The sequence below is a fragment of the Trachemys scripta genome, chromosome 11 (genome assembly GCF_013100865.1).
Source record: "Trachemys scripta elegans isolate TJP31775 chromosome 11, CAS_Tse_1.0, whole genome shotgun sequence".
Taxonomy (NCBI): Eukaryota; Metazoa; Chordata; order Testudines; family Emydidae; genus Trachemys; species Trachemys scripta.
This window is the reverse complement of record NC_048308.1, coordinates 8,513,421-8,537,574: the sequence shown is the minus strand read 5'-3', so window position 1 is coordinate 8,537,574 and position 24,154 is coordinate 8,513,421. Positions and strand designations below refer to the sequence as shown.

General features: G+C 45.5%; 1 protein-coding gene across 2 annotated transcripts in view; it reads right to left on the bottom strand.

The window, feature by feature from the left end:
* Nucleotides 1-24,154, bottom strand: part of SLC15A2 (solute carrier family 15 member 2) — a gene marked incomplete in the record, with an annotated part of 62,051 nt that overhangs the window by 27,867 nt on the left and 10,030 nt on the right. For both annotated transcript variants that reach the window (XM_034786408.1, XM_034786407.1), the window contains 10 exon segments: nucleotides 948-992; nucleotides 1,437-1,526; nucleotides 2,140-2,226; nucleotides 4,317-4,399; nucleotides 8,164-8,241; nucleotides 11,237-11,327; nucleotides 17,341-17,440; nucleotides 18,522-18,614; nucleotides 20,805-20,946; nucleotides 22,598-22,685. In XM_034786408.1, the coding sequence (XP_034642299.1) occupies nucleotides 948-992; nucleotides 1,437-1,526; nucleotides 2,140-2,226; nucleotides 4,317-4,399; nucleotides 8,164-8,241; nucleotides 11,237-11,327; nucleotides 17,341-17,440; nucleotides 18,522-18,614; nucleotides 20,805-20,946; nucleotides 22,598-22,685 (897 nt within the window).

Sequence of the window (24,154 nt, the reverse complement as noted above, 5' to 3'; positions counted from 1 at the left end):
ATTTATTAGAGCATAAGCTTTCGTGGACTACAGCCCACTTCTTCGGATGCATACCGAAGAAGTGGGCTGTAGTCCACGAAAGCTTATGCTCTAATAAATCTGTTAGTCTCTAAGGTGCCACAAGTACTCCTAATCTTTTCATGCCTTGCTTGGATTGATTACCCTAACAAGTGACAAATGCCATGGGCCCAATCTTCAAATGTGAGTGATATAACAGGACTCACACTTTGGAGATTAAATCCGAATTTACACAAAGAAGATGGCCATTTACATGCCTAAGTACTGATCTGAGTGTCCACATGTAAGATCTGGATGGCCTATTAAGACACACATGCAGTGCGTAATTTGTGCCAGGACTTGCTGGGGCTGAGTTCCGGCACCTCTTGGTTTAGCAGTTCATAGCCCCAGCCCCTCTGGGCTTTCTGTATCAGGTGTGAAAGTAAAAAAACTGTTTGAACTCTGGCACCTAATTGCTTGATCCCCGGCACCTCTTTCATTACAAATTAAACACTGCATACACTTCTGTAAATGGGGCCCTGTATGAAAAAATCCTTCCCCAGCCAGTTCACACACATTTATACTTGACTGCATGCTGTTCCATTGGCAATTTACATCTATTACATTTATTAACTAATAGATCCTCAGAACATCCCCACATTTTACACCTGAGGGAGAGAAGTTAAGTGACTTGCTCAAGGTCACAGAAGTAGAACTCAAGTAGTCCTAGCTCGCAGGGCTGGGCTTAGTTTACTAGTCCTCACTTCTTTCCATAATGTTTCATGATCATTATGAATTCTGGTACGTACATCTTCAACATTTTTTCTAATCCATAAAAGTGCAACTCTTACGAGGTTGTAAAGCAGCAGGTTTAACTATTGTGAACAATTAATTTCAAAAAGCCAGGGTTACTACTAGTTTTATAATCCCTAGTAATCTTAAGTACTTACAAAGTCTGCATTCATTTTAGTAGCTTGCAGAGTCCATCTAGATCCCTAAGGACAAAACAGACCATTGTAAGAACCCAGGTGTGCTCTGAGGGATGGGAGAATAAGGGAACAGAGGAGAAGTGAGTGCTGGAGGGGCCTGACTTCTCTTCCTCTTCCTTCAGTCATTCTCCCAGTATCTCTTCTGCTTGTTTCTCCCACCTCTGCTTCCCTTCTCTCTCAGCCCTCATTTTCTTCTGTTTATAGGCATGGCACCTTTCCAACCACCTCTGGCACCCACCCCATCCTAGAAACCAAGCAGGAGATTGAAAGCTAGATGACCATGAATGGCAGGTGCTGCCTCATCAAGGCAAGCGGATATCTAGTGGGGAGATGAGACCTCTGATGCCCTCAGTGCACTGTGATTTCTATGGAGTTACCCCAGATTTACATTGGCATGACCAAGATCAGAACCTGGCACAATAACCATGTCTGTGATTTGTTATACTTTACCTGTTGATCAAAGAGAGCCCAGAACATTGGCAGTGGGATAAACAGGAAGAGAACTCGTGTCACCATTTTAATCTCATTGATCAGTTGCTTCTATTAAGAGAAAAAAGCAGAAAGGTAAAATGGGGGTGGAACAGCTAACAACAATTTCCGTCCCCATGTGTGAAGGTCCCTAATTAACTCCAAGGAATGGTGTGTCAAATATTTATCATACTTATACATGCTACTTGCGCTATTTGCATTACAGACAGCCCCCCAGAATGTCCAATCCCATTGTACATACACAGAGGTAGACATGGTCCAGGTCCTAAGGAATTTACAATTTAGGAAGGCAAGTAATAAAGAGAGGCTGCGGGGAGAGACAACCAAATATATACAGTATTTATATACATAGGCCCTATGAGATACTCATGTCCTGGAGATGCTGTGTAGTGCTCAGTGCAGCATGGCTTTTTTAGTGCTGCATTTGTTTTACATCTTGAAGTTCACTAATGTTAATTAATTTCAGTGTAAGGGGAAATTTCAGTGTTAATTTCAGTGTACGGAAAAATTCATCTGTATTGGCGATTGCTCAAAGGCTCAGACACACAGCTTGATTCAAGGTGTCCCTTTAAGGCTACCCTATTACAGCCCAAGAACCCAAGACACCACCCAGCCCATGCCAGATCAAAGAACCAGACACTCAGTCATGTAAGTCATCACTTACTGAGTATTTTTCTGATGCCCAATCTAGCCAGTGCTCCCTCTTTGGAATCTGTTTGGAGTGATTTTTCAGCCGGTTTGTAATAGCAAACTAGAGGGAAGAACAAATGAATAACAGGGGTAACTTATGTGTATGTCAACCAGTTAGACCGTCTCCCTCATCCCATCTTTCATCCCCCCCCTGTCCATGTAGAATTTCCAGATCAAAACTCCGCCCTCCCCATCATTCTCAAACCTCCAAGGTATGGTCTATGCAGCCACAGAAACTATGCAATCTTGTTTTCTCTGTTCTGTGCCTCTATGTTCCTAGGAGTCTGCTGCCTTTTTGCCAGGCAAAGTCGATGCTTCATGTTACACAGGAGACACACACACTGTGCTCTCTCTCTCCCCCCATGGAGATTTTTCTAGCTTTGCAGTTTTTCTAAATCAAACTGATATGGTTGTCCTTTGCATGTGGAAACATAACACATGAAGTCACTCAATATTTTTCTGACCTCAAAATATCTACCTGCATCTTCCTATACCCCCTCCCCTCAAATGCTCACTCCAGCCCCAGATCTGCCCTTCTCCTCAATATTACACATTTGGGTATTATCCCTCTTCATGTCCTGCTCCCATCCATTGGCTCTCCCACTAAACAACCCTCTGAATCCCTTCCTCTTTTTAACTATCACTGTATTCCCCCCCCCCCCAATCCCTTTACTTTGGGACCGGTCCTGGGAGTCACTGGCATCTCCTGAGGGATGCTCACAACTGAAGTCAGCGGGAATTGCGGGGTTGCAGGATAGGCTCTTTGTGAGTGATTCTCTCAGGGACTCCTCTTTTGATGCTGGTCTGATTAAGAGGATCAGCTACATCCTATTCTTCTCTCTCAAAGGCAAAGGTGACACCAGCACCAAGATCATTTCCTACTCGTTTTAAAACCAGTCACAGGAAAAATCTTATTTGAAATTCATTAACATCACTTCATTTATTTTTCTTTTCTAAAAAGCACAGTTTAAATTGACCACTGGCAGGAAGGAATAAATGCCTCATTATTTACAGCAACTTCACAGCCAGAGGCTATGTCTACACTATAGACCTTACAGTGGCACCGCTGTAGTGCTACAGCGGTGCCGCTGTCAGGTCCCCTGCGTAGCCGCTCTATGTCGATGGGAGAGAGCTCTCTGGTCCGAAAAATTAAACCACCCCCCAATGAGCGGCGCAAGAGTGTCTCCCGCCGACATAGCACGGTCCACAACGGTGCTTCTATTGGTGTAACTTATGTCGGGCGGGGGTGTGGTTTTTTTCACACCCCTGACCAACAAAAGTGCTAGTGAAGACATAGCCAGAATTTTCATTCCTCTGTTTTCCTGCAGGCCGGTTTGTAGATTAATACTGTTGTCCCTTTCTCTGATTTCAGGGCCTTGCAGCTTGGTTTCCCATCGGAGGACAAGTGGGTATTTTCTATGTGTGATTTGTTTATTTGCACTGTCTACACCAGTCCTTGAGAAACCAATGGCCTGTTCCCAGGAATCAACTCTGGCTCAAGGACTGACTCCAGTTAGAGAGATTAAGGCAGACGGAAAATGCTGGCTGTTTGTAACAACTCCCCCAAATAGAAACTATATGGCAAAACTAACAACAATCCAGTATTTCTTCAAAGACTGTACACAGCTTGCATGCCAGGAAAAAGGACTAGTGAACCTATGCGTTACAGTGCACTGGTGACGCCCACCATAACAATACCAAGCTGAGCTTGGTTAGTGGGCACGTGTACTACTGCTCTCTGCTGAACTCATCAACTTTGGAAAAGTTACAGGACAGCAAAAAAGAAAAATTAACCTGTGATTCAGCCACTCTGTGACTTTTCAGAGTTTCCTCTCAGAGAGCGTAAGGGTCAGATTCTACCATCCTCACTCTGCAAGTCACCCCGCGGACCTCAGGAGAACGCCTTGTGGAGTAAGGCACCATTCAGCATGAGGAAGGGTGTCAAGATCTGTCCCCAAATGAGTTTCCCTTCCTCACATCTCATCAGTGGCACCACCAAGAGCAGAACCCAGGTGTTCCTGGCTCCCCGATATCTCCAGATTACATTATTATATAAAAAAAGATACAAAACTTACCCCAATGAAAATGTGCTTTTACAATGCTACAACCTGTGAATTGTGCATGAAAATGATGGGATGGAAACAAGCTCACCGCAATGCACTGGCAAACTTCGAGTAAGATGTTCCCTCGCGGCGGAGTTTTTTTGTACATTCCACTTCCAGCAATAAACACAACTGTAAAACATTAGAATCCAAATCTGGAATTCTTCCTGGTGCCATATGGCTGTGGGCCTCCTCCTGAGCAGAGAACTCCCAGTGACTTCAACAGGAGTTGCACTTGCAGCAGGATTGGGCCCAGGGTGTATGTAGCATAAAACAAACACATAAGCATCCATGCACCATCCATCCCCCCTACCCCCCAACTGTAAGTATAATGTGTCATTTACATGTATTCAGTGGCACACACTGTATATAGGGAGATTTTCAAGGGGTCACAGGGCAGTTTGGCACCCAATCCCCCTTGGAGATCAATGGGGCACCTAACTCCTATGCGAGCCTTTGAAAAGAAACCCCACTTTCCATGGTCTGAGGCAAAATTATAAACAGCCATGAACTAGGCAGGCCATTCATCCAGTTTTAAACTGGACAGTCCTCTCTATGGTTGGTTTGTTGCCCGTCCAGTACTGAGCTAAAACTGGACATAGTTTTGTCCAGTATCAAATGGGGGACACCATTTTGAGAAGGACGCTGCTCCGCCGCTACCAGCATCTGTGTGAGAGGTCACCCTGGCAGGGGTGGAGCAGCCAGCGCTACAAAATGGCATCCACATGGTGCATACACAGCCCATGCCACTCCTGGAAGTACCGGAATGTCCGGTATTCTGAGAATGCAAGAGTGGTCACTCTACCCTAAACCGGGGGTTGCAATCTGAAACTCGATCCCGATCTAAATGTTGCATTTGGCCCTTATCTGCAAAACAGGCTGGGCCAAAAAAACCCTACCATTTATGAACACCTAGAACTTTGGCGAGTGGAATCCAGATGCAAGACTGCATCCAAATTTTGCATCTCAAGTCTATTTCTAGCATTAGCAGTCAATCCAAGTTGTTTTTTTATAGATTCCAAGGCTGGAAGAGAACATTGTGATCATCTAGTCTTACCTCCTATATAACACAGGCCATTGAATGTCCCCAATATAATTCTTAGAGCAGATCTTTTAAAAAAAACATCCAATCTGGATTTAAAACATCCAATCTGGATTTAAAAATCGTCAGTGATGCAGAATCCACCACAACCCCTGGTAAAATTGTTCCATGATGCTCACTGGAGTTCACAGAGATCAGCTCTGAGTATGATGGGATGGACAATTTGAAAGATCTTTCCCTGCCAAATCATTCTCCCCAAGCACAAGATATATGCACAGCAGATCAGGCTTCCTAAAGTGTTTGCCTGAGATGGGGATATTCAGGATGAAGTATCTCAAATACCAGGGTTACCTTAATTACCTACATTGGCAAAATGCTGACAATTTTAATGGTGAGATGTTCTCCCTTTTACAGATGTGTAAAATGAAGCACAGAAATGGCTAAAAGCCTAAAAGACTTGTGCAGAGTCACAGATTGTGAAACCAAACCCAGGGAGTCTTCATTTCTAATCCCCTGCTCTAGCCACTAGACACATGTAGTGCAGTGTGGCAGGGGGTTAAACTAGATGACCGTTGTGGTCCCTTCTTACCCCATGGTTCTATGATTTCCAGCTTTCCATTGTAATGAGTTTATATTCAGTTTCCTAACATGTTACATCTGGACCCCATTTATTTTGACGTTTATTCAGTATGCTATGAATGCTGCAGGAGAACCACAGCAGAAAATAGATTTATAGTCAATTTGTGCAGTGAAATTATGCAATATTTGCAAGTCAGTTTTCCCCAGCTATCGATACCCTGTTAGAAATACTTGTCATATACTTGTGTAGGAAAAATCCGGTAGTCTCTTAAACTGATAGGAACAAACCCTGTGGGAAAATGGGACGCTTCTCAGAGCCAGTGACCATGCACTTTTTGAAATCAATTGCTGTAACATTAATCGTTGGCTCATTATCTTTTTCTAGTGCCCTATTCTGTCCTCTTTGCTGGAGGCTCTCCAGAAAGATGCCATGTTCATTATCTCTGGAAGAGTGAATTTCCAGGTCACTGATGTTACAGCTAAGCCAATATTTTTTGAAAACTGCATGATCTCTTGGACTGTTAATTAAACTAACAATCTGAAAGAGAACTCACACAATGCCGTGACGAAAACTCTTGAGTGCGGCATAATAAGGGGAATGAATGGGGCTTGTTCTCAACAGTAGTTAACAATTTTAATAGAGAAACAAACAAGTTGGTGTTTCTATTGGTCACTGAGGAATGGCAACTGAAACGCAGCCAGCATTTGCTATTTTACAAGGCCTATAAGAGGACTATGTTGGCAATAGGATGATGGGGCTAAAGTGTTAGATTTGGGAAACTGTGTAATTACAGATAGTGCCTGAGACTGAGGAATAGGAATGTACAGTATTATTACTGTAACATAATAGGCTATAACAGTAATTGCGCGGGCAAGTACAGCCAACCAAAGCAAGGCAGTTGCTCTAGTCTCAGTTAATCCCCCGTGGGAATCTCTGGATAGTGAGTAGGTCATGAAGCAAACATTGGATACAAAGTTGAGATGGCCCTGAGCTGCAAACTGTGTGAGTTTGAGGTAGAAGCACTATGATAAGCTACCATCCCACACATTGGGGAGCCTATTGTGACAGATATGGTAATTTCCTGAAATATGTTTGGACTATCTAACTGTACTACGTGTATGTATCGTTGTGGGCCAGAGATTGTATGTAATTCCCCGTGGGAGGGTGACCACAGCCCCTCCAGGAACTAAGAACGGTGTGTGTGGTGGGAGGTTGGCACATCCCCAAAGATGTCCCACCACCTGGAGAGGCTCGCATATACTGGTTCAGATTGGATTCTCCAGAGACCAACAGACAAAGAAAGCACCTTTAGATAAACAGCCTGAGTTTAAACTAACTCAGAGCTTTCTTTCGGATCCAGCAGACAGACAAGACCTTCTGTCCAAGGAGGGCCCCAATCCTTCTTGGGAAGGGTTGGAAGAACTTTGGCCTACAGAGACCCCATAAGACTGATGGTGACCTCTGGTAAGCTTTTAGCATGCATCTAGAAAATCTTTTTATATCTATGTTTTCGCTGAAATGCTTTCACCTCAAGAATAAATGTGCTTGCTTAGAAAAAGCTAAGTGCTAACTTATAACAGCTGGCAATTCCACTGTTCATAGATTTCAGAAAGAAAGAAAAGTATAGACACCAGCCTGTTTAGGCAGTCTGGCTTGCTGGAGATATCTCAGTGTAGGCAGGGAACTGTGCAACCTGGAAAAACCCCAGCTAGGAGGGAGAGACTGGTGACAGCTGAGGAATCAGCAGCCTTGGTGGACCACGAGGGGGAAATCCAGGTGCAATTGCCCTGAACTGAGAGACCTAGGACTGCAAATTGTGGAGGCCCCAGAAGCCAAATTTGCTCAAGGACAAAGTTGCAAACCACTGCACTGGGACATTTGCTTTGCAGCCTCTCGAAGCAGAATCGTGTGAGGCCATCATATTGTGAGACACACCTAACAGCATCAGCAGATAAGTGTCACAACATGGCACATGCTGCAGAAAGGCCATGATGTGACAGCCGCTAACCTGAACTGCCATCTTATAGGACATAGCCAGGCCCATCCTGTGAAAGTGGCAACAGGTGGCAAGGCAACCCCTTGCATAGGGGGATCAGAGGAACAGAATGAGATGTGGATTGTCCTGCCAGTGGGATTCGGGGGGGAGGGGGTTCGACACTTCTTTTGTTCTCTGTGCAGCGGGGGACGAGAGGTGTACTGGGCGGTGAGAGTGGACAGCAATACTCAAAGCCTCCTGACTGGAGCATTCTAAACATTGTGATTGTTTCCACTTACCCAGGGCTATAACCATGAGTGCTGCTGGGACACCGAAAGCCAAGGCATAGCAATCTCCTCCGAAGCATTTCACATCCCCTAAAAGAGAACATCATAAAAGCATCTCATTTCACCATGTTTAGATTCAACCCATGCTCCCCACCCTGACGCCTCCACGGCGACCTCTGCCGAAGCAGTCGCCTCTCTCAGCTCTCCGCTTGTGCACCCAACCCACTTAAAGCAAGTGCCCTGGGGCTCCACTGATGGTGGCAGTTTGGAAGCAGGGCTGGCACAGCAGCCTCTTCCAACTACAGCAACGGTGAAAGGGGCCAGTCCTAACCTCGGTACTGTGATGAGCAGTAACAGATGCTGCATGGGGCAGAGGGTGCTACCACTTAAAGCAGTGAGTAGCAGTGGTACGTGGAAGCAGGGGAGGGCCCCCTGAGTGGGTAAAAAAAGCCCTACATAAAATAAACTGATCATTTTAAATTTATTTTAATAGGCCTGGGTAATCAGTACAGTGGTTCTCCACCATTTGGGGACATCTTATCTCACTTCTATCACTGTAATCAGGAGTAGCAAGGGGTGAAGCCATTGGTACACCAGGGTAAGTGAGATCACAGAATCAGACCCTAAGATTTCAGCGGTATGAACCAACTCCCTCTATATCCTATTGACTTGTGTCCCCCCTGGCCCCAAGGGAAATAGCCGCTCCAAACCCCAGTCCTGTGATAACTCATAATGAAAGTAGCATTGTGAGAATGGGGATTGGAGCAGTTCAAGCTACAGTAGAGTGTGGGAACATAGCACAGGGTTGTACCGTGACCCAGCACAGCTCCATTCCTGTGGGTGCCTGCAGAGCCAATCCCAAACGAGATCCAGTAGTATGGTCTGCACACCAGTGGTTAGAAACTACTGCTATTCATACACTCGATAGTAGTAAATAAATGTGGTTTAAAAACCCACATAGCTAAAGCAAAACAGGAAACCATCCAGCAAAACAGGAAACCATCCAGCAAAATCTCCGGTCATTACAGTGTATTATTCATATATTATTTCAGTTTCAGAGTCGTGTGTGTCTATCATTTATCTGGCCACTTTCCAAAGAATGAGCTGAAATCCAATAAACCAAACAATGACACTCTAACATGTACATTGAACTTGTGACATACAGCATGGGCAGAAACGGTTGGATTTTGCCATCTAAATCCACATGCGCCACATGAAGCTGCCAAGTTTCAAAGGAATTGCTTCTCTCTCCTCTCCAGGAATCGCAGAAAATAATTTTTAAAACCTACACCTCCCTTTCCACTCTCACCCTCCAGTTTGGTTTGATGCTCCACTGCACTGACATAGAGTAAAAGTTTTAAGAGAACTGGATTTTCATCCACCCACAGAACAAATTTAGCAACAGCCTTTTAGCACCGAATTGTTGACATGGGTGAGAGAGAGAGAGTTGTAGTTTGTCTTTTGCTGTGTGCTTTGGCACAAATATAGTGGACACACACACCTCTAGCTCCAGGAAACAAGCAGGATATTAAAATAATCACTCCGAAGAAAACCTTCTGGAAGATGTCAGAAAAAAATGCTATTGAATGTGCCAGGTACCTCAGTTTATGGGACACTGCCCTCTTCTCTGTATGTTTGGATATTTATAGATACGGCCCTACCAAATTCACGGTCCCATTTTGGTCAATTTCACGGTCATAGGATTTTACAAATAGTAAATTCCATGATTTCAGCTATTTAAAATCTGAAATTTCATGGTGTAATTGTAGGAGTCCTGACCCAAAAGGCATTGTGTGTGTGTGTGTGGGTGTGGGTGTCACAGGATTGTTGTAGTGGGGGTTGCGGTACTGCTACCCTTACTTCTGCACTGCTGCTGGCGGCAGCGCTGCCTTTAGAGCTGGGCAGCTGGAGAGCGGCGGCTGCTGGCCGGGAGCTCAGCTCTGAAGGCAGAACCACTCTGAAGGCAGTGCAGAAGTAAGAATGGCCTGGTACGGTATTGCCCCCCTTACTTCTGTGCTGCTGCCTGCAGTGCTGGGCCCTCAGTCAGCAGCCGCCACTCTCCAGCTGCCCAGCTCTGAAGGCAGCACTGCAGAAGTAAAGGGTGGCATGGTATGGTATTGCCACCCTTACATCTGCACTGCAGCGGGGTGCTGCCTTCAGAGCTGGGCACCCGGCCAACAGCCACCGCTGTCTAGATGCCCAGTTCTGAAAGCAGTGCAGAAGTAAGGGTGGCAATACCGTAAATACCCCCGTAAAATAACCTCGTGACCCCCCCCCCCTTTTAGGTCAGGACCCCCCATTTGAGAAACGCTGGTCTCCCCTGTGAAATCTGTACAGTATAGGGTAAAAGCACACAAAAGACCAGATTTCACAGTCCGTGATGTGTTTTTCATGGCTGTGAATTTGGTAGGTCCCTATTTATAGAGTGCCAATCACTGAGGTGTTCGGGCACTGAAATACAATGAAGTAAGTGCTGCAAGACTCAGAACAAAAATGGGTTCTGCACAGTGGGTGGAATGCAAAAATAGGCCTTAAGTGGGGCATAGGCCATGTGCGGGTCCTCAAAACAAGCCACTCTAGGCCATGATCTGCAACCTGATCCATGCAGGTTGACCCTTATTCCTGTCTGGAGTCCCACTGAAGTGAGTGGGGTTCTGTATGAGAGCAGGGGTCAGAATTGGAGCCCTAGGCAGCACTGCTAAAGTAACCCAGAATTAAAGGCTGGGAGTAGGGTCAGATCAATCATTATCAATATTTTACCTATGGGCTGCAGAATATGCCAATCCCACATTAGCAGGGAGATGGCCTGATGGGTCTTCTCCATCTCTAAATTTTTGATTCTCTGACTCAGGCTGGCTTTAAAGAAAATAAACACAGCCTGTAGCATGGTATGTCTGACTCTTCTGCTGGTTTAAATAAATCAGTTATGCAGCTTCAGCAGGATTAACAAGGCATAAATACAACACACTGGTCATTCAGAAGATAATGTAATCTCTGACATTCAATCATTATAAGAACCTAACCATCCATAGCAGAACAGTCACAGTGCAGCTAATTTAGTGGTTCATTCTCAATCAACACTGACCTCTCAATACAGGAGTAACAAATGTAGAGATCAAACTTCCCGCATTAATAGCTAGATAGAAGACTGAAAAGAATTTGCTCCTTTCTTGGGCCTAAAACGAGACAAGGCAACATCAATATCATGGACAAAGCACAGCATTGGATTTGCAAACGGATCACTATCAATGCTCTTCTTAGGAGGGCTGGGTTAATATTGACCCATGGTGCATAAAATGCAAGCGAAAGGAAGGCAAACCAGCTTGCTTTCAGGGGATAGCATAGGCTCCCACAAATCAGTTCAAGTTACTGAAAAGCACTTCGGGTCTCTTGGCATTTTGGAGGAAAAGCTGCTGCTCTGGAGCTGTCAGGAAGTTGGAGGGGGAACGTGTTTACTTATTCGGAACAAGTAGCTTGATTCAGATTCGCTGTCACCTAATTCAATCCAATTTGGCAGCGCTTGACAGCTTGTCATTTGTTCCCACGTCCTGGCTTTTTTTTTTTCCTAAATAGAAACAGAAACCTATGCATTTTGAGGAGCTTGTAATGACAGCACAAATGAGAGTGTGTGAGAGAGACTGATCTGCGGGAGAGTCTGGGAGGAGAAGCTAAGAATGACAAAACTGAGTGTTGTGATGATTTAACCAGCCCCAAACAAATAGGATCCATTAAATCTGGTGGGGGCAATTACGCAGGCCCAGTGAAACTGCTGTGAGGAAGAAAGGGCCTGAGGATAGGTCCCCTGGTGAGAGTCAACACTGTAATATTTGGTTATTAATAAACACAGTAAAAAGAATTCTATCAAATCATTCTGCTTTCCAGTCACTTAGGGCAACACACCCTCTGTGTGATTCATGCTTTAGCAATGGTAAGGATCAAGTATTTCCATGATAATTTTGATCCGCTTAGTAGGGGGAGCCTGCTGCCAAGAGTGGTCCCTCCTCACACTTGCTGGCCATGCTAGCTTTTGCCATATGTTCAAAGGGATGCACCGGGGGTATAGTGGTGGGGGTCAGCCAACAGAAGTCACATTTGCCCTGTGTGCGTGTGTGTAACCCCTCTCCCCGTCCCACACCAGACACACGGGAGACAAATAGGATTTCCTCTATCTCTCATTCCCCTCCCCAGGCAGAGCTATACTCACACTTAAAAGGTATGTATTTCTGCCTCTATAAAAGTCAAACCATGAATCACAGGTTGGGCCCCATTAAGATGCTGAGTGCCTTCTTCTGAGATGATGAACACCTCACCTCAGAGGGTCAGATCCCTCCATACCTCAGGGTTCTGTAGATGCTTCAGGTTGACTCAGAGCATGGATCAAAAGCTCATCTAGATGCTAATCAAAAAGTGGTACTGGAACCCTCTGGATTGTTCACTGTGTAACTGGAAAGATCTCTGGGCACTGGACCTGGTGGAATTATGCTGGGAAAGTTGACAGTTTTCTCCAAGGTCTTCACAAATGAAGTTGTTCAGTGTGTGTGCGACCAGCTCTCTTCAATACAAAACAGAGGGCGAAGATGTGCACAGAGGGGGACATTTTCCCAAGTGTCTATGTCATTTGGCTCTTAATGGGGTCTATGTCCCTTAGACACTTTGGAAAAGTCAGTTAAGGGCCAGGACATCCCGAAAGGCACAATTTGAACTAACTGGTCAATGCAAGACACTAACATTTTCCTTTATGAGAAATGCTCCTAAACTGTAGTGTCTAGGAGGCTTCTCCCTCCCTCCCCCCCTTCCCCCACTCAGACACAGCAATGTGATCTACAAAGCACAACAAAGAATGTACATAGGGAGCTAGGTTATACTAGTGAAAGGGTGGATGGCCTTCTGATTCAGCACTGGCAGATCTAGCTGGCTCAAGAAGGGACTATCTGTGTGGCCTGGTGCAAGTCACTCAGGGCTTGATCGTCCACTATGTACTGAGGCCAAAATCCTCAAAAGTATTTAGGCACTTAACTGCCATGGGAGTTAGGCAGCTAAATTTAGTGAAAGATATGGGCCTGAGTTCCCAACAGACAGATGGCTGCAGCCCCTTGATTCTCAACTATCTGGCCTCAATGTAACAAAGTTAAAGGAGGGCAGCTTTAATTCAAGCCCTTGGGAGAAGGTCCCTCAGGGATCTCTGCCAATGGAGAAAGAGCTGTAGTGCAGCCTTGCTTTGCCTCACCCCTTCTCCATCTCAAACATCCCACCCCTGTCCTTGGTCCCCAGCTGCAGCAGAAAACTGCTGTGGTTCTGCTGTAGGAGGTGGGGGTGGGACAGGACTGGGGGAGCTCACACAGGGAGTTCCTTATACACTCATTCAAAGTGGGTGCTTGGGGGACACAGGGAACAGTCAGGGTGGTACCAGGGGATCTGCTGCTATGTGGCTTCACCAACCACTTCTACCCTCCGAGGAGTCATGGAGGCTACTGCAGTGTGCGGGGAAGGTGCTTTGGTCTCTGGTCTCTGCAGTGAAGTGAAGAAAGTGAAGAACCCAACTGCTTGGACTGTTCACTGATCTCCTGGATTTGGCCCCTACAGAAGGTTTAGGCCTTGTCAGTGCCAGCCAATCTAGCCTGCATATTGTTAGTAAATAGTTTATCTAGGATTAAGGACCAATGAACCTTTATTCAGATAATAATTGTCCTCGTCATTCACTTCTTTGGTTAATGGTAAACAGTGCCGGGTCTATTAAATCCATATCTCTATTTTTATCTCTAGCTATCTATTTCAGTTAGCTAATAATCTTCAGTGCTAGTCTAGATAGTTAAAATATTACACTTTTCTAGTCACCCTACCCCTGTGAGGTATTATTTACAGTTACAAGGGGCTGAGAGACCTAGCACTGATCCACCCCAATAGCAGGCAACACTTTTACAACCGGATAAAGTGGGGTGGAAGATTACTTCTCTGCTCACTTCGGTTCTAAGTTCTCAGACCACACCTCTAACCCTTGGTATTTGAATGCCACTGCATTTTTCATTTGCTCAGCAGGATTCAAATCCATGACCTTTGACATCATAAAACTGCTGAGCCATAGAGCCCTCTGGATGAGAAAGTTTTAGTCTGGTCTCCTCTTTCACTTCCCAGTAGGCAAAGGGTAGCTTGAAAGGAACAGCCAAAGAAAGCTCACTCGGGCTCTGCTGGTTCTGAACACAAAATATTGCATTGAATAAACTGGTGCCATGGGTAAATTCAGAGCATTGGTGGCAATGACCGTTTGGGCTTTGAAAGAGGAGCCAAGAGCAATTTTAACAAATACAAATAACACTCACCTTATCGTGGGCTTTCTGAGAGAGAACCGCTGTGAAATTAGTAAGGCACTTTGAGATCCTTGGATGTTAATGAAAGGGGGTGGAATTGTGTCTTTAGATATAAATGGGTGAAATCAAATAGACTGAATAAGCAGGGAGGAAAATATCTCAATGGTGAGATCTCTTTGATCATGCAAGAGTCACCCAAAAGAACTGAAGACCATTCCCTTGAGGCATTAAAATGAGACTGAACAAAGCTCTAGGACATATGTAGGCTACATAACCCAGCACAGGCAAGTGGATAAACAAAATGACCTTATGGTCTTTCCATGTGTAAATTTAACTATATATAATATCTACTAGATTAGCGAAAAAGATTAACTAATACTTTTAATTTATATAGCACAGAAGTAGAAGTGCCTTACAAGTACCCGCAACTTAAACCCTCACAAAACCCTTGAAAACACTTAACATATAGGTAAACTGAGGCACAGAGTGGTTCAGTATCTTGCCCAAAGACACATTTGTATCTGAAACAGGAGTAGAACCCAGGAGTCCTGGCCCCCACTTCCTTGCTCTAACTACCAGATAGGAATTGTGCTTCTTGCACATGATATTGCAAACAGATTGGTTTTTGTAATAACATGATTATTTTACCAGCACCTTGCTATTTTTTAAAGAGAATGGTGATTTGTAAAGAATTTTGGTCACCTCATTTCACACATTTACAGATTTCAATGACTTCACAAAATGATCTGAATGCCAGAAGTGTGAACATAAAAAATGACCTAGCAATTTTTATATTACACTCATTAGAAAAATATATCCCTCCTTGCTTTCTTAATCTTTGCAGCAGACATACATTCATATCATGATTTGGATTAGCTAATTCTGAAAAGGTAGCATTCGTGATAATCCTGATCTCCGTAGCAACAGGAAAATAAAGAAACAAAGAAATGGTTTTCAGTATTATACAAAGCATAACACATTGTTTGAAAGCAGCGTTGGCCCTTACTTAATATGCACAGAAGCTTTTGCATTTACACAAAATCTTGGCAATATGATTTTGTTCAGCCATGTTTAGCCTGGAGCTCTGAGCCAGTGGCCCCTATCATTGTTCATGGAAGCACTGCCCAAAACATGGCAGGTCCAAGGACAATTATATTTCTAAAGTTCTTTGAAGAAAACAAGTGTTCAGTATTAGGGATTAAATTCAGGCTTGTTGTAAGCAGCTGACACTCTACTGACATCAGTGCAGTTGTGCCCACAGATACCGCAGAATTGAATTTGTCTCTAGATAAGAAACTTTTCAGTGTCCCCATGAGGTAATTAAAGGAAGGTTACTTATCAGAGTTGCAGGAGCACTCTGGTTATATGGTCTCTGCAGGTCCTCACCCGGATAAATAGGGATCTGCAGAGGCAGTTTTATGTATATAGAAATATTACTATCTCCACCATTTTACATATAGAGAAACTAAGTCAGTGATCTTAAGTACTTGCTGAAGGTCACAGGAGTCAGTACAGCTGGGTGGGAACCAGATCTTTTATTTTGCAGGGAATTTCATGAGTTTAAAATGTCTCCTATTCCAAAATGGGGGTGGGGGATCTAAATTGCCCACAAAATGGAATTCGGGGGGAGGGGAACAAAACATTTCATTCCAACAAAATCAAAAGTTTTGTTCCTATTTTGACTTTTTAAATTTTATATTCTATGATATAAAAGAAAACTTTTAAAAAATGAAACAAAGTAGTTTCAAAACAGAAAATCAAAATGGAATTTGAAAATGTCAATTCTGTAAAATTGCCACAAAAAGCATTTAATTTCAAGTCAATTTGACATTAATCTGAGCCTGCCCGAACTGCTTTGATGCCTCATGGGAGTTGTAGTTTGGATGCATCACGCCCGTTTTCTTCTACAGGCTGGGCTCCCTGGCTGGACTACATATCCAATGACGCACCGGTCTCCCCTCCGGCTGAGCCATGTTGGTGCATCATGAGAGTTCCCTGACTGTGATGCATTATGGGAGGTGCAGTCTGGCTAGAGATCCCAGCCCACAGGGGAGAATGGGGGCATGAAGCACCTGGACTACAGTGCTCATGAGGCACTACAATAGCTAAGCTAAACTGAAACATTGTACTATTTCCGAATTGAAATTTTTCAGAACTTTCTCTTCTGTTAAAAATTTAGATATTTTGGCTTTTTACCCTGATTTGGTTCCAAAACAAATGTCGACATATTGGAATTACCCACAGGATAGAAATTCTCATTTCCAATCAGCTCTAATAAACAAGGAAGCAACTGGTTGGATGGAAAACTTCAATGAACACCTAGGATCTTCAGTCAGCAGTGCTGATGATGTGGTAGGTAGCACTCTCCTGTCTGGCTCTGTACTGAACCAGTGTTGCTAAGGATCACAAAGCCAATGAAAATGCTGCCTTTTGGATAAGATTTAAAGCTGAGGTGCTCATCCTTTGTGGTCATTAAAGAGGCAATATCACACATATAAAGGTGACAATTTTGATGTCTTTCAACTCAGGAAATAATCTGTCTACCACATTCTCCCCTGTGCCTCAGTTTTAATCAAATATAATATTTTTCTTTACTTACTGCCTCATTTTGTGCTGCTACATGTTAGTGACAGAGTTACTGAGTTGGCTCTGAGGCAGCTGCAGTTCAGTGGTGACTGAAGCTTTACCTCTCTCAAGGCTGTTGTGAGGGCCCATTAATTAATGTTTGTGAAGTGCTTTGAGATTCAAGATGGAACGGTGAAGTACGATCATCTCTCTTTCCCAAGGCAGAGTATGCTTTCATTTGATTGTAGTTTGATCACATCATATACCTCCCATACATTAATACACCAGATACTGCATAGTTTAGAAAATAAAATCTTACATGTTCTTCTTCAAACTGGTCCCCACCAAAGGCAGCCACACAGGGTTTGATACCGCCCGTTCCAAGGGCAATCAAAGCCAGGCCAAGCATGGACAGAACCCTTCAAACAAGGATGAAAAACTTCAGCACCACAGAACCCCTTGAGGATAAAGCAGAGCACTCTAGCTACATCTTAAACCAGATGTGTCATTTATTAATCTGCACATAGGCTGTGAGTGAAGAGCAAGCTGAGATGGGCTAGTCATAGGAACAAAAGAATTATCCCCATCCCCATTCCAAACCATGAAAACATAAACCGAACCATTGCTTTTGGAGTGTTGGATAAATTCAATTAACTTTGTTGTTTTCTTGCATTTCTGAGTATCAACCAGGTATGAAAGTGGAAGAGCAGAGATGCATGAGAGAGTCGGTTTCTGGCCCAGCTGGAAGCAGGAAGTACCAGAGATCAAAAGAGAGGGTGAACCTTTTCTCGTAAGATTTCCAGGCCAGATTTGCCAGTTTGGATCAGCATCACTTTTGGGTGCTTTCTGCACCCAAACTCCTAACCTAGTGAGATCCATCCATTGCTAACTACAATCACACAGTGGCCTCCCGAAATGCTTCCCAACTAGCATGAAAATACATGTGGCTGGATGGGCCCAGGGAACTTAGAAAGGTATCTAGTAAATCTGATGTTGTTTTGCCTGGTTGTGAACATTTTCTGAGCTGTGCCCAGCTAGCAGTTTATCAGACATGCTAAGAAGCGAGTTGGGGAACTGTTTGGGGAGAAGACTGATTGAAGCTCTGGAGGGAGAGAAGAGAGATGCACTGAAGAACAGATAGATTCCTTGTGGTCCTGCCAATCTGTTCTGGAAATGTGCTCGAACTGATGATTTCATGCTCCACTGACAGACATACACAAAGTTGTTTGCACTTTCCCTAAACTTCACCCACATTATTCTGCCTGAATTTTTCTTAGCAGGTCTCGAGACTGGCCATTATCTCTAGTACAAGTTATCTGCTTGGTTACGATTATGAAGCTGCATAAACTGCAGGACGTATATGAATAAAAGCATCTTGTGCAAATCCCAAAGGCTGATGGCCTGACAAAGGGAAGACACTATTAGAGATGCCTATTCGGGCACTGTATAAATGAATAACCATAATAATGTATCAAAACACCAGTTCCAAGATTTACTTACACATGAACAACCTGGTTTCCCACAGTTGGTATCGCACCAACAGACTTTATCACGTGGCCAATCACATAGACAATGGAGAGGTAGATAATCGTCCTGAGAAGAAAGGAAACAGTAGCAGCTGAATACTTGTCGGGTAATTTATGACCTGCAAACAGAAAGCATGTCTGCATTTCCCGATACAGTGGGATTGCTTGGCATTCACACTGGTAACTGGCCAGTCCATACCACAGGCAGCTCCCAGGCCCGTATCTACTGTGTCAGCATTGAAAGTGTCATAGGAAAGAGATAGGCAAATGGGTTCAGATGGTGGGCTTAAAATTAACAGAGAGGGATAGATGTTGCTGTGTGCACACACAGATCTCCAGGTGGAATTAACTAACCATGTTCCAGTTCAAAATGTTGTTTTAGGTGGTTATCCAGGTCATATTTACTTGATTAACACACACAGGCATTTGCCAGCCCACCTGCCAAATGAATGCGTACTTTGGAGGTGCATATGTAGATTGTACGCCCATACACTCCAAAGAGTTACAATGTATCTGTGTTTCAGGCAGATGTTTTTAGGAGCAGCGTTGACAGATGCAGTGGTTAGAATAACACAATGTGATGAAAGCGTTCGGATGATCCCATTCTAACAGCAGCTGAGGCTCCAGAAGCAGGACCAGCTCCAGGGTTTTTGCGTCCCAAGCGGCGGGAAAATAAAAAAAAAGCCGCGATCGCGGTCGGTGGCAATTTGGCGGCAGGTCTTTCCCTCCGAGAGGGACTCAGGGACCCGCCGCTGAATTGCCGCCAAAGAGCGTGACGTGCCCCCCCTTCCCCTTGGCCACCCCAAGCAAGACACCTAGTGGTCCAACGGTCACAGCAGAAGTTGGGAACCAGAGCAGCCCTGAATGAGTTCAAATCCCAACTGACTCAGCTGATTCCTAGGAATGTAAGAATTGCCAGATGGGATCAGACCATCTAGTCCAGCAGCCTGTCTTCATCAGTGGCCACTATCAGCTGCTTAGGCAATAACCCTGCAATAGGCAGTTGGGGCATAACTGCCCCAGGGAAAGTTTCCTCTGAACTCCTAGTAGTTAAGAGCTCTGCTTGTGGGTTTATATCCTTCAGGTCACCGACACCCTTGTATATCAGTGAACTCAGCTGTTAAACTTGAGTAACCAACCTGCAAAATAAAACCTCCAGTGTTACTTTATTTGTTTGAAGGGAAGAGGATGTTGGCGGCCTATTGGGAACATGCTAGCAGGAAGAGGGATCCAAATTGGTTTTCTCTTGTTCAGACCCTTGTTTCTAGGACAGCATGAAATGGGAAGTCCATGCTCAGTTCTGGAAAGAAGGGAGATCTTCGTGTTGTTTTTAAGAAGACAATATGGTCTAGACATCAGAACACAAGACTGGGAAGCAGGATTCCTGGATCCTTATCTCCACCTCTGCCACTGACCTTGGGCAAGTCACATGTTAATCTCTAGGAGTCTTGTGGCACCTTAAAAACTAACAAATTTATTAGAGCATAAGCTTTTGTATGCTATGACCCACTTCTTCAGATGTATGGAGTGAAAATTACAGTAGGCAGGCATAAATATACAGCACAAGAAAAGATGGGAGTTACCTTACCAAGCGGGGGATGGGGGAGGAAGTCAATGATTCAATCAGGGTGGATGTGTCCCATTCCCAACAGTCGACAAGAAGGTGTGAATGTCAACAGAGTAAAAATTATTTTTTGTAGTGCTAACGATGCCAATTCCATCAGGGTGGATGGCCCATACTCAACAGCTGATGGGAGATTACGCCTTGTAGTGACCCAGCCATTCCCAGACTTTATTCAGGCCTAATTTGATGGTGTTAAGTTTGCAAATGTACCTCAGATTCCTCATCTGTAAATTGGCGAAATAATGGTTGCCTAACTCAAAGGGGACTTATGGGGTTTAATTTGTTAATCATTGTAAATCATTTATTGAGCCTCAGGTGGAAGAGAAATACAGAGCATTATTAAAAGTAGTGCTTCAGCATCTTCTCTCTCTTGGTTTTTATACCATGCCTACCCCCGTGCTCTACAGATACCTTGAGCCTCACGAGGTATCTTGGAATCCTGTGCCTCATCACCACAATATTGTGCCACCACAATACACACATCATGATTCCCCACGTACGAGCGCTGAAGCACTTCTTTTATGGCGGCCCTGAAAACGATAGGCTTCAGCAAGCATATCAGCTGTTCACTCATTATTGGAGGGGAAAAGCTGGCGGTTAGTATATTTGAACTAAAGAGGTTTCCTTCCTTACTTGAATTTTCCCAGCCATGTGTCGGCGATGAGAGCTCCGATGACAGGTGTGAAATAACACAGGCCTGAAAAGGCATGGTACATGGTGGTGGATAAGTTCTCATCCCAGTGGAGGAAATTGAGAAAATACAAAGTCAGCACGGCTTGAAAAAAAGGAAACAAACAAAACAGGTCAGATAATCCATACACACAACAAGGCAGGTGAACAAGGTGGGTTAAATCACTGGGACTAGGACCAACTGAATTGTTTGTATAAGACTATGATGCACACAATGGCATTGAAAGTCTTGGACTCTCCTTTGTGGCTTTTCTTTCCCCGCCTGTCTTGTGGTCAGGTATCATTACACTTCTCATTAGATCCTTTTCATACTATAGTAATAGGGCCCCTAGCTAGGATCAAATCCAGGACCTCCATATTTAATATCATGAGCCCCTCCTACATGAGCTAAAGGAACAAGTCATCATCTTGGACACAGAAGCAGACTTATAAACTCCTTAACATAGTCCAGCTTTTAGAGGGGGACAAGGACCCACATTCTTCCAGTGTGCAGTACACTCCCCCTCTGCCTGAGGACACGTACCCTGAGCGTCAGTGGTCCACAGCAGTTCAGTAGTTACATGTGGACAGTGAGGTGACCTGTAATGGGTCTGTTTTCTTTTATGAGGCTGATCCTGAGTTCAGCTGGGGCTTTGTCTTATACAAGGACAGGATCTGGATGTCGGTCACCTGAACGTATTCAGTAAGGGTGATATTCATTCCTTTTGGGTAAGGCTGGCATAAGGACAGCCAGGAGGTTTAAAACCACAAGGAAAGGGTAGCATGGTGGGCAGTTAGGGTGGAATAGCCATGTGGTAGATCTCCACATTATCCTGTGCAGCAACCACTGTGCAAGGTCAGTTTCAAGGGAGACCAGGGCAGGGCTACAGGATTTGTGTTTTTACAGATGCAGTTGCTTAGAAACCTACAGAGGCATGTGGAACAGAAGCGGCTGCTTCACCAGCCTATGGGCTGGAACAGGGGCTGCCAAAGATTGTGCTGCACCCTGTAAGCAAAGGTGACACGAGGAGGCAGTGTTGGGATCAGGTTAAGACTAGGGCTCATTTTGCTACCGTATCGAGGATTAAGATTTGGATTAGAATTCATTATTGTCCACAAATCTGCAAATGGTTGATCCCATATGGCAAAGCTGTCCTGAAATCAGCTGATATTGAATGGTGGAAATCTAGCAAGACCAAGTGAATCTCTGAGACTGCAACCTCATGGGGAGATTCCAGCTGTGTCAGATAGAAGCCCCCTTCCCAGTTTGGCATCTGATCTGAAACCAAACCTGTAGGTGCAAATGTGGATCCGTGGTTTCAAATCTGACTCTCCCACCCACTGAAATTGGAAGGGGTTCTGACGGGCTAGTCTGGTTTCAGGCCCCCTCTATTTGTAAGTGTATCGACGTCCAGAGTGCATAAAGGGACATATTTTTCCACCAGCCCGATCCTAGCCTCTGATTTTACACAAGCAAGTTTTGGGTGAGCATGCCCTTGCCCACATAGTTTCCCACATTGCTCGTGTAAATGCAACAAGTGCACACACAAACCAGAGTCTGTGGACAAAATTAGAAGCCACGGGAAAACCTGACCCAGGATGCATATCAGGTTTAAATTAGCTAAACTGATACTTTGAAGAACTCTCTCTGAGTCAATGTGCAATATAGCAATGGGCGTATATTTGAAGACAACAGACCAGAGTGAGGGGGGCCCTGCCAAGCAAAGCAAAGCAGGGTTATTAGATACACCCTGTACCTTTCATGCCATAGTAGGAGAAGCGCTCGCAGAACTCGTTCACCACGATGAAGGCAATGCTGAGCGGGTAGTTGGTGCCACATAGTTTCTATGGGAAACAAATAGGAACATGCTGGCTTTGTGAAAAGCATTGGTCCCAGCAACGTCTTCCCATAGGCTATGTGCAGTTGATGTCAGAGATGGGTCCAATCCAAAACCCCACAGCCAAACACCCCAAATTCCAAGGAGATCAACATCCACATCCCAGCCTTGTAGGTCTGGCACACTGGTGAAAATCAGGCACCGAGGACGGGCTGCTGCCTGCCAGCCATGGTTACTGCTGCAGTCAAGGTTCTCCTAGGTGGGTCGCCTAGGGTTGCCAACTTTCTACTTGCACAAAACTGAACACCCTTGCCCTGCCCCCTACCCCACCCCTTCTCTGAGGCCCCACCCCCTTCTCACTCCATCCCCCCTCCCTCTGTCGCTCACTCTCCGCACCCTCTATCACTTGCTCATTTTCACCGGGCTGGCTCAAGGGGTTGGGGTGTGGGAGGGGGTGAGGGCTCTGACTAGGGGTGCAGGCTCCGGGGTGGGGCCAGGGATGAGGGGTTTAGGGTGTAGGAGGAGGCTCCAAGCTGGGGGATGGAGCTGAGGGGTTTGGAGTATGGGAAGGGGCTCCGGGCTGAGGCAGGGGGTTGGGGCAGGGGAGTGGAGTGCGGGTGGGGGAAGGCTTCCGCTGGGGGTGCAGACTCTGGGGTGGGGCTGGGGATGTGGGGTTTCGGAGGATGGGATGGGGATCAGGGCTGGGGCAGGGGGTTGGGGCGCAGGCTCTGGGCAGCGCTTACCTCAAGCAGCTCCCGGATGCAGCAGCATGTCCCCCCTCTGGCTCCTATGCGGAGGCGTGGTCAGGCGGCTCTGTGCTATCCCGTCCACAGACACTGCCCCTGCAGCTCCCATTGCTTGCTGTTCCTGGCCAATGGGAGCTGCGGAGCTGCGCGCTTGGGGTGGTGGGCAGCGTGCGGAGCCCCCTGGCTGTCCCTATGATTAAGAGACGGACGGGGGACATGCCGCTGCTTCCGGGAGCCTGCCTTAGCCCTGGTGCGCCGCTGACTGGACTTTTTACAGCCTGGTCAGCAGTGCTGACCGGAGCCTTCAAGGTCTCTTTTCAACTGGGTGTTCCAGTCGAAAACCAGACACTCGGCAACCCTAGGGTCATCTGCCCCTCCCCCAGGCATGTTCCACCCGCTGGGGTCTGAACTTCCTTCAGCTTTTCTTTTGCTCCCTCACTCCCATGGCTACTCCTCCATCAATGAGCAGGAGTCAGGGTTCATCTGCTACTCCTGCTGCGGCTGGGATTCCCTCCAGTGAGTCCCCTTCTCTCCCCACAGGTTACGGCTCCTTCTGCTGAGACCTTCTGAGCAGGACACCCACTGTCTCTCCCCACCCGCTGCTGCTTTTTCCACTGAGGATTCGTCTTAGCAGTTCCATCACTCTCTGTTGCCGTGGCTGCCCTCTGGGCTCTCACAGCAGCGCTCCGCCATCTCCCACCAGGCTCTCTTGTCCCAGGCACATGGAACT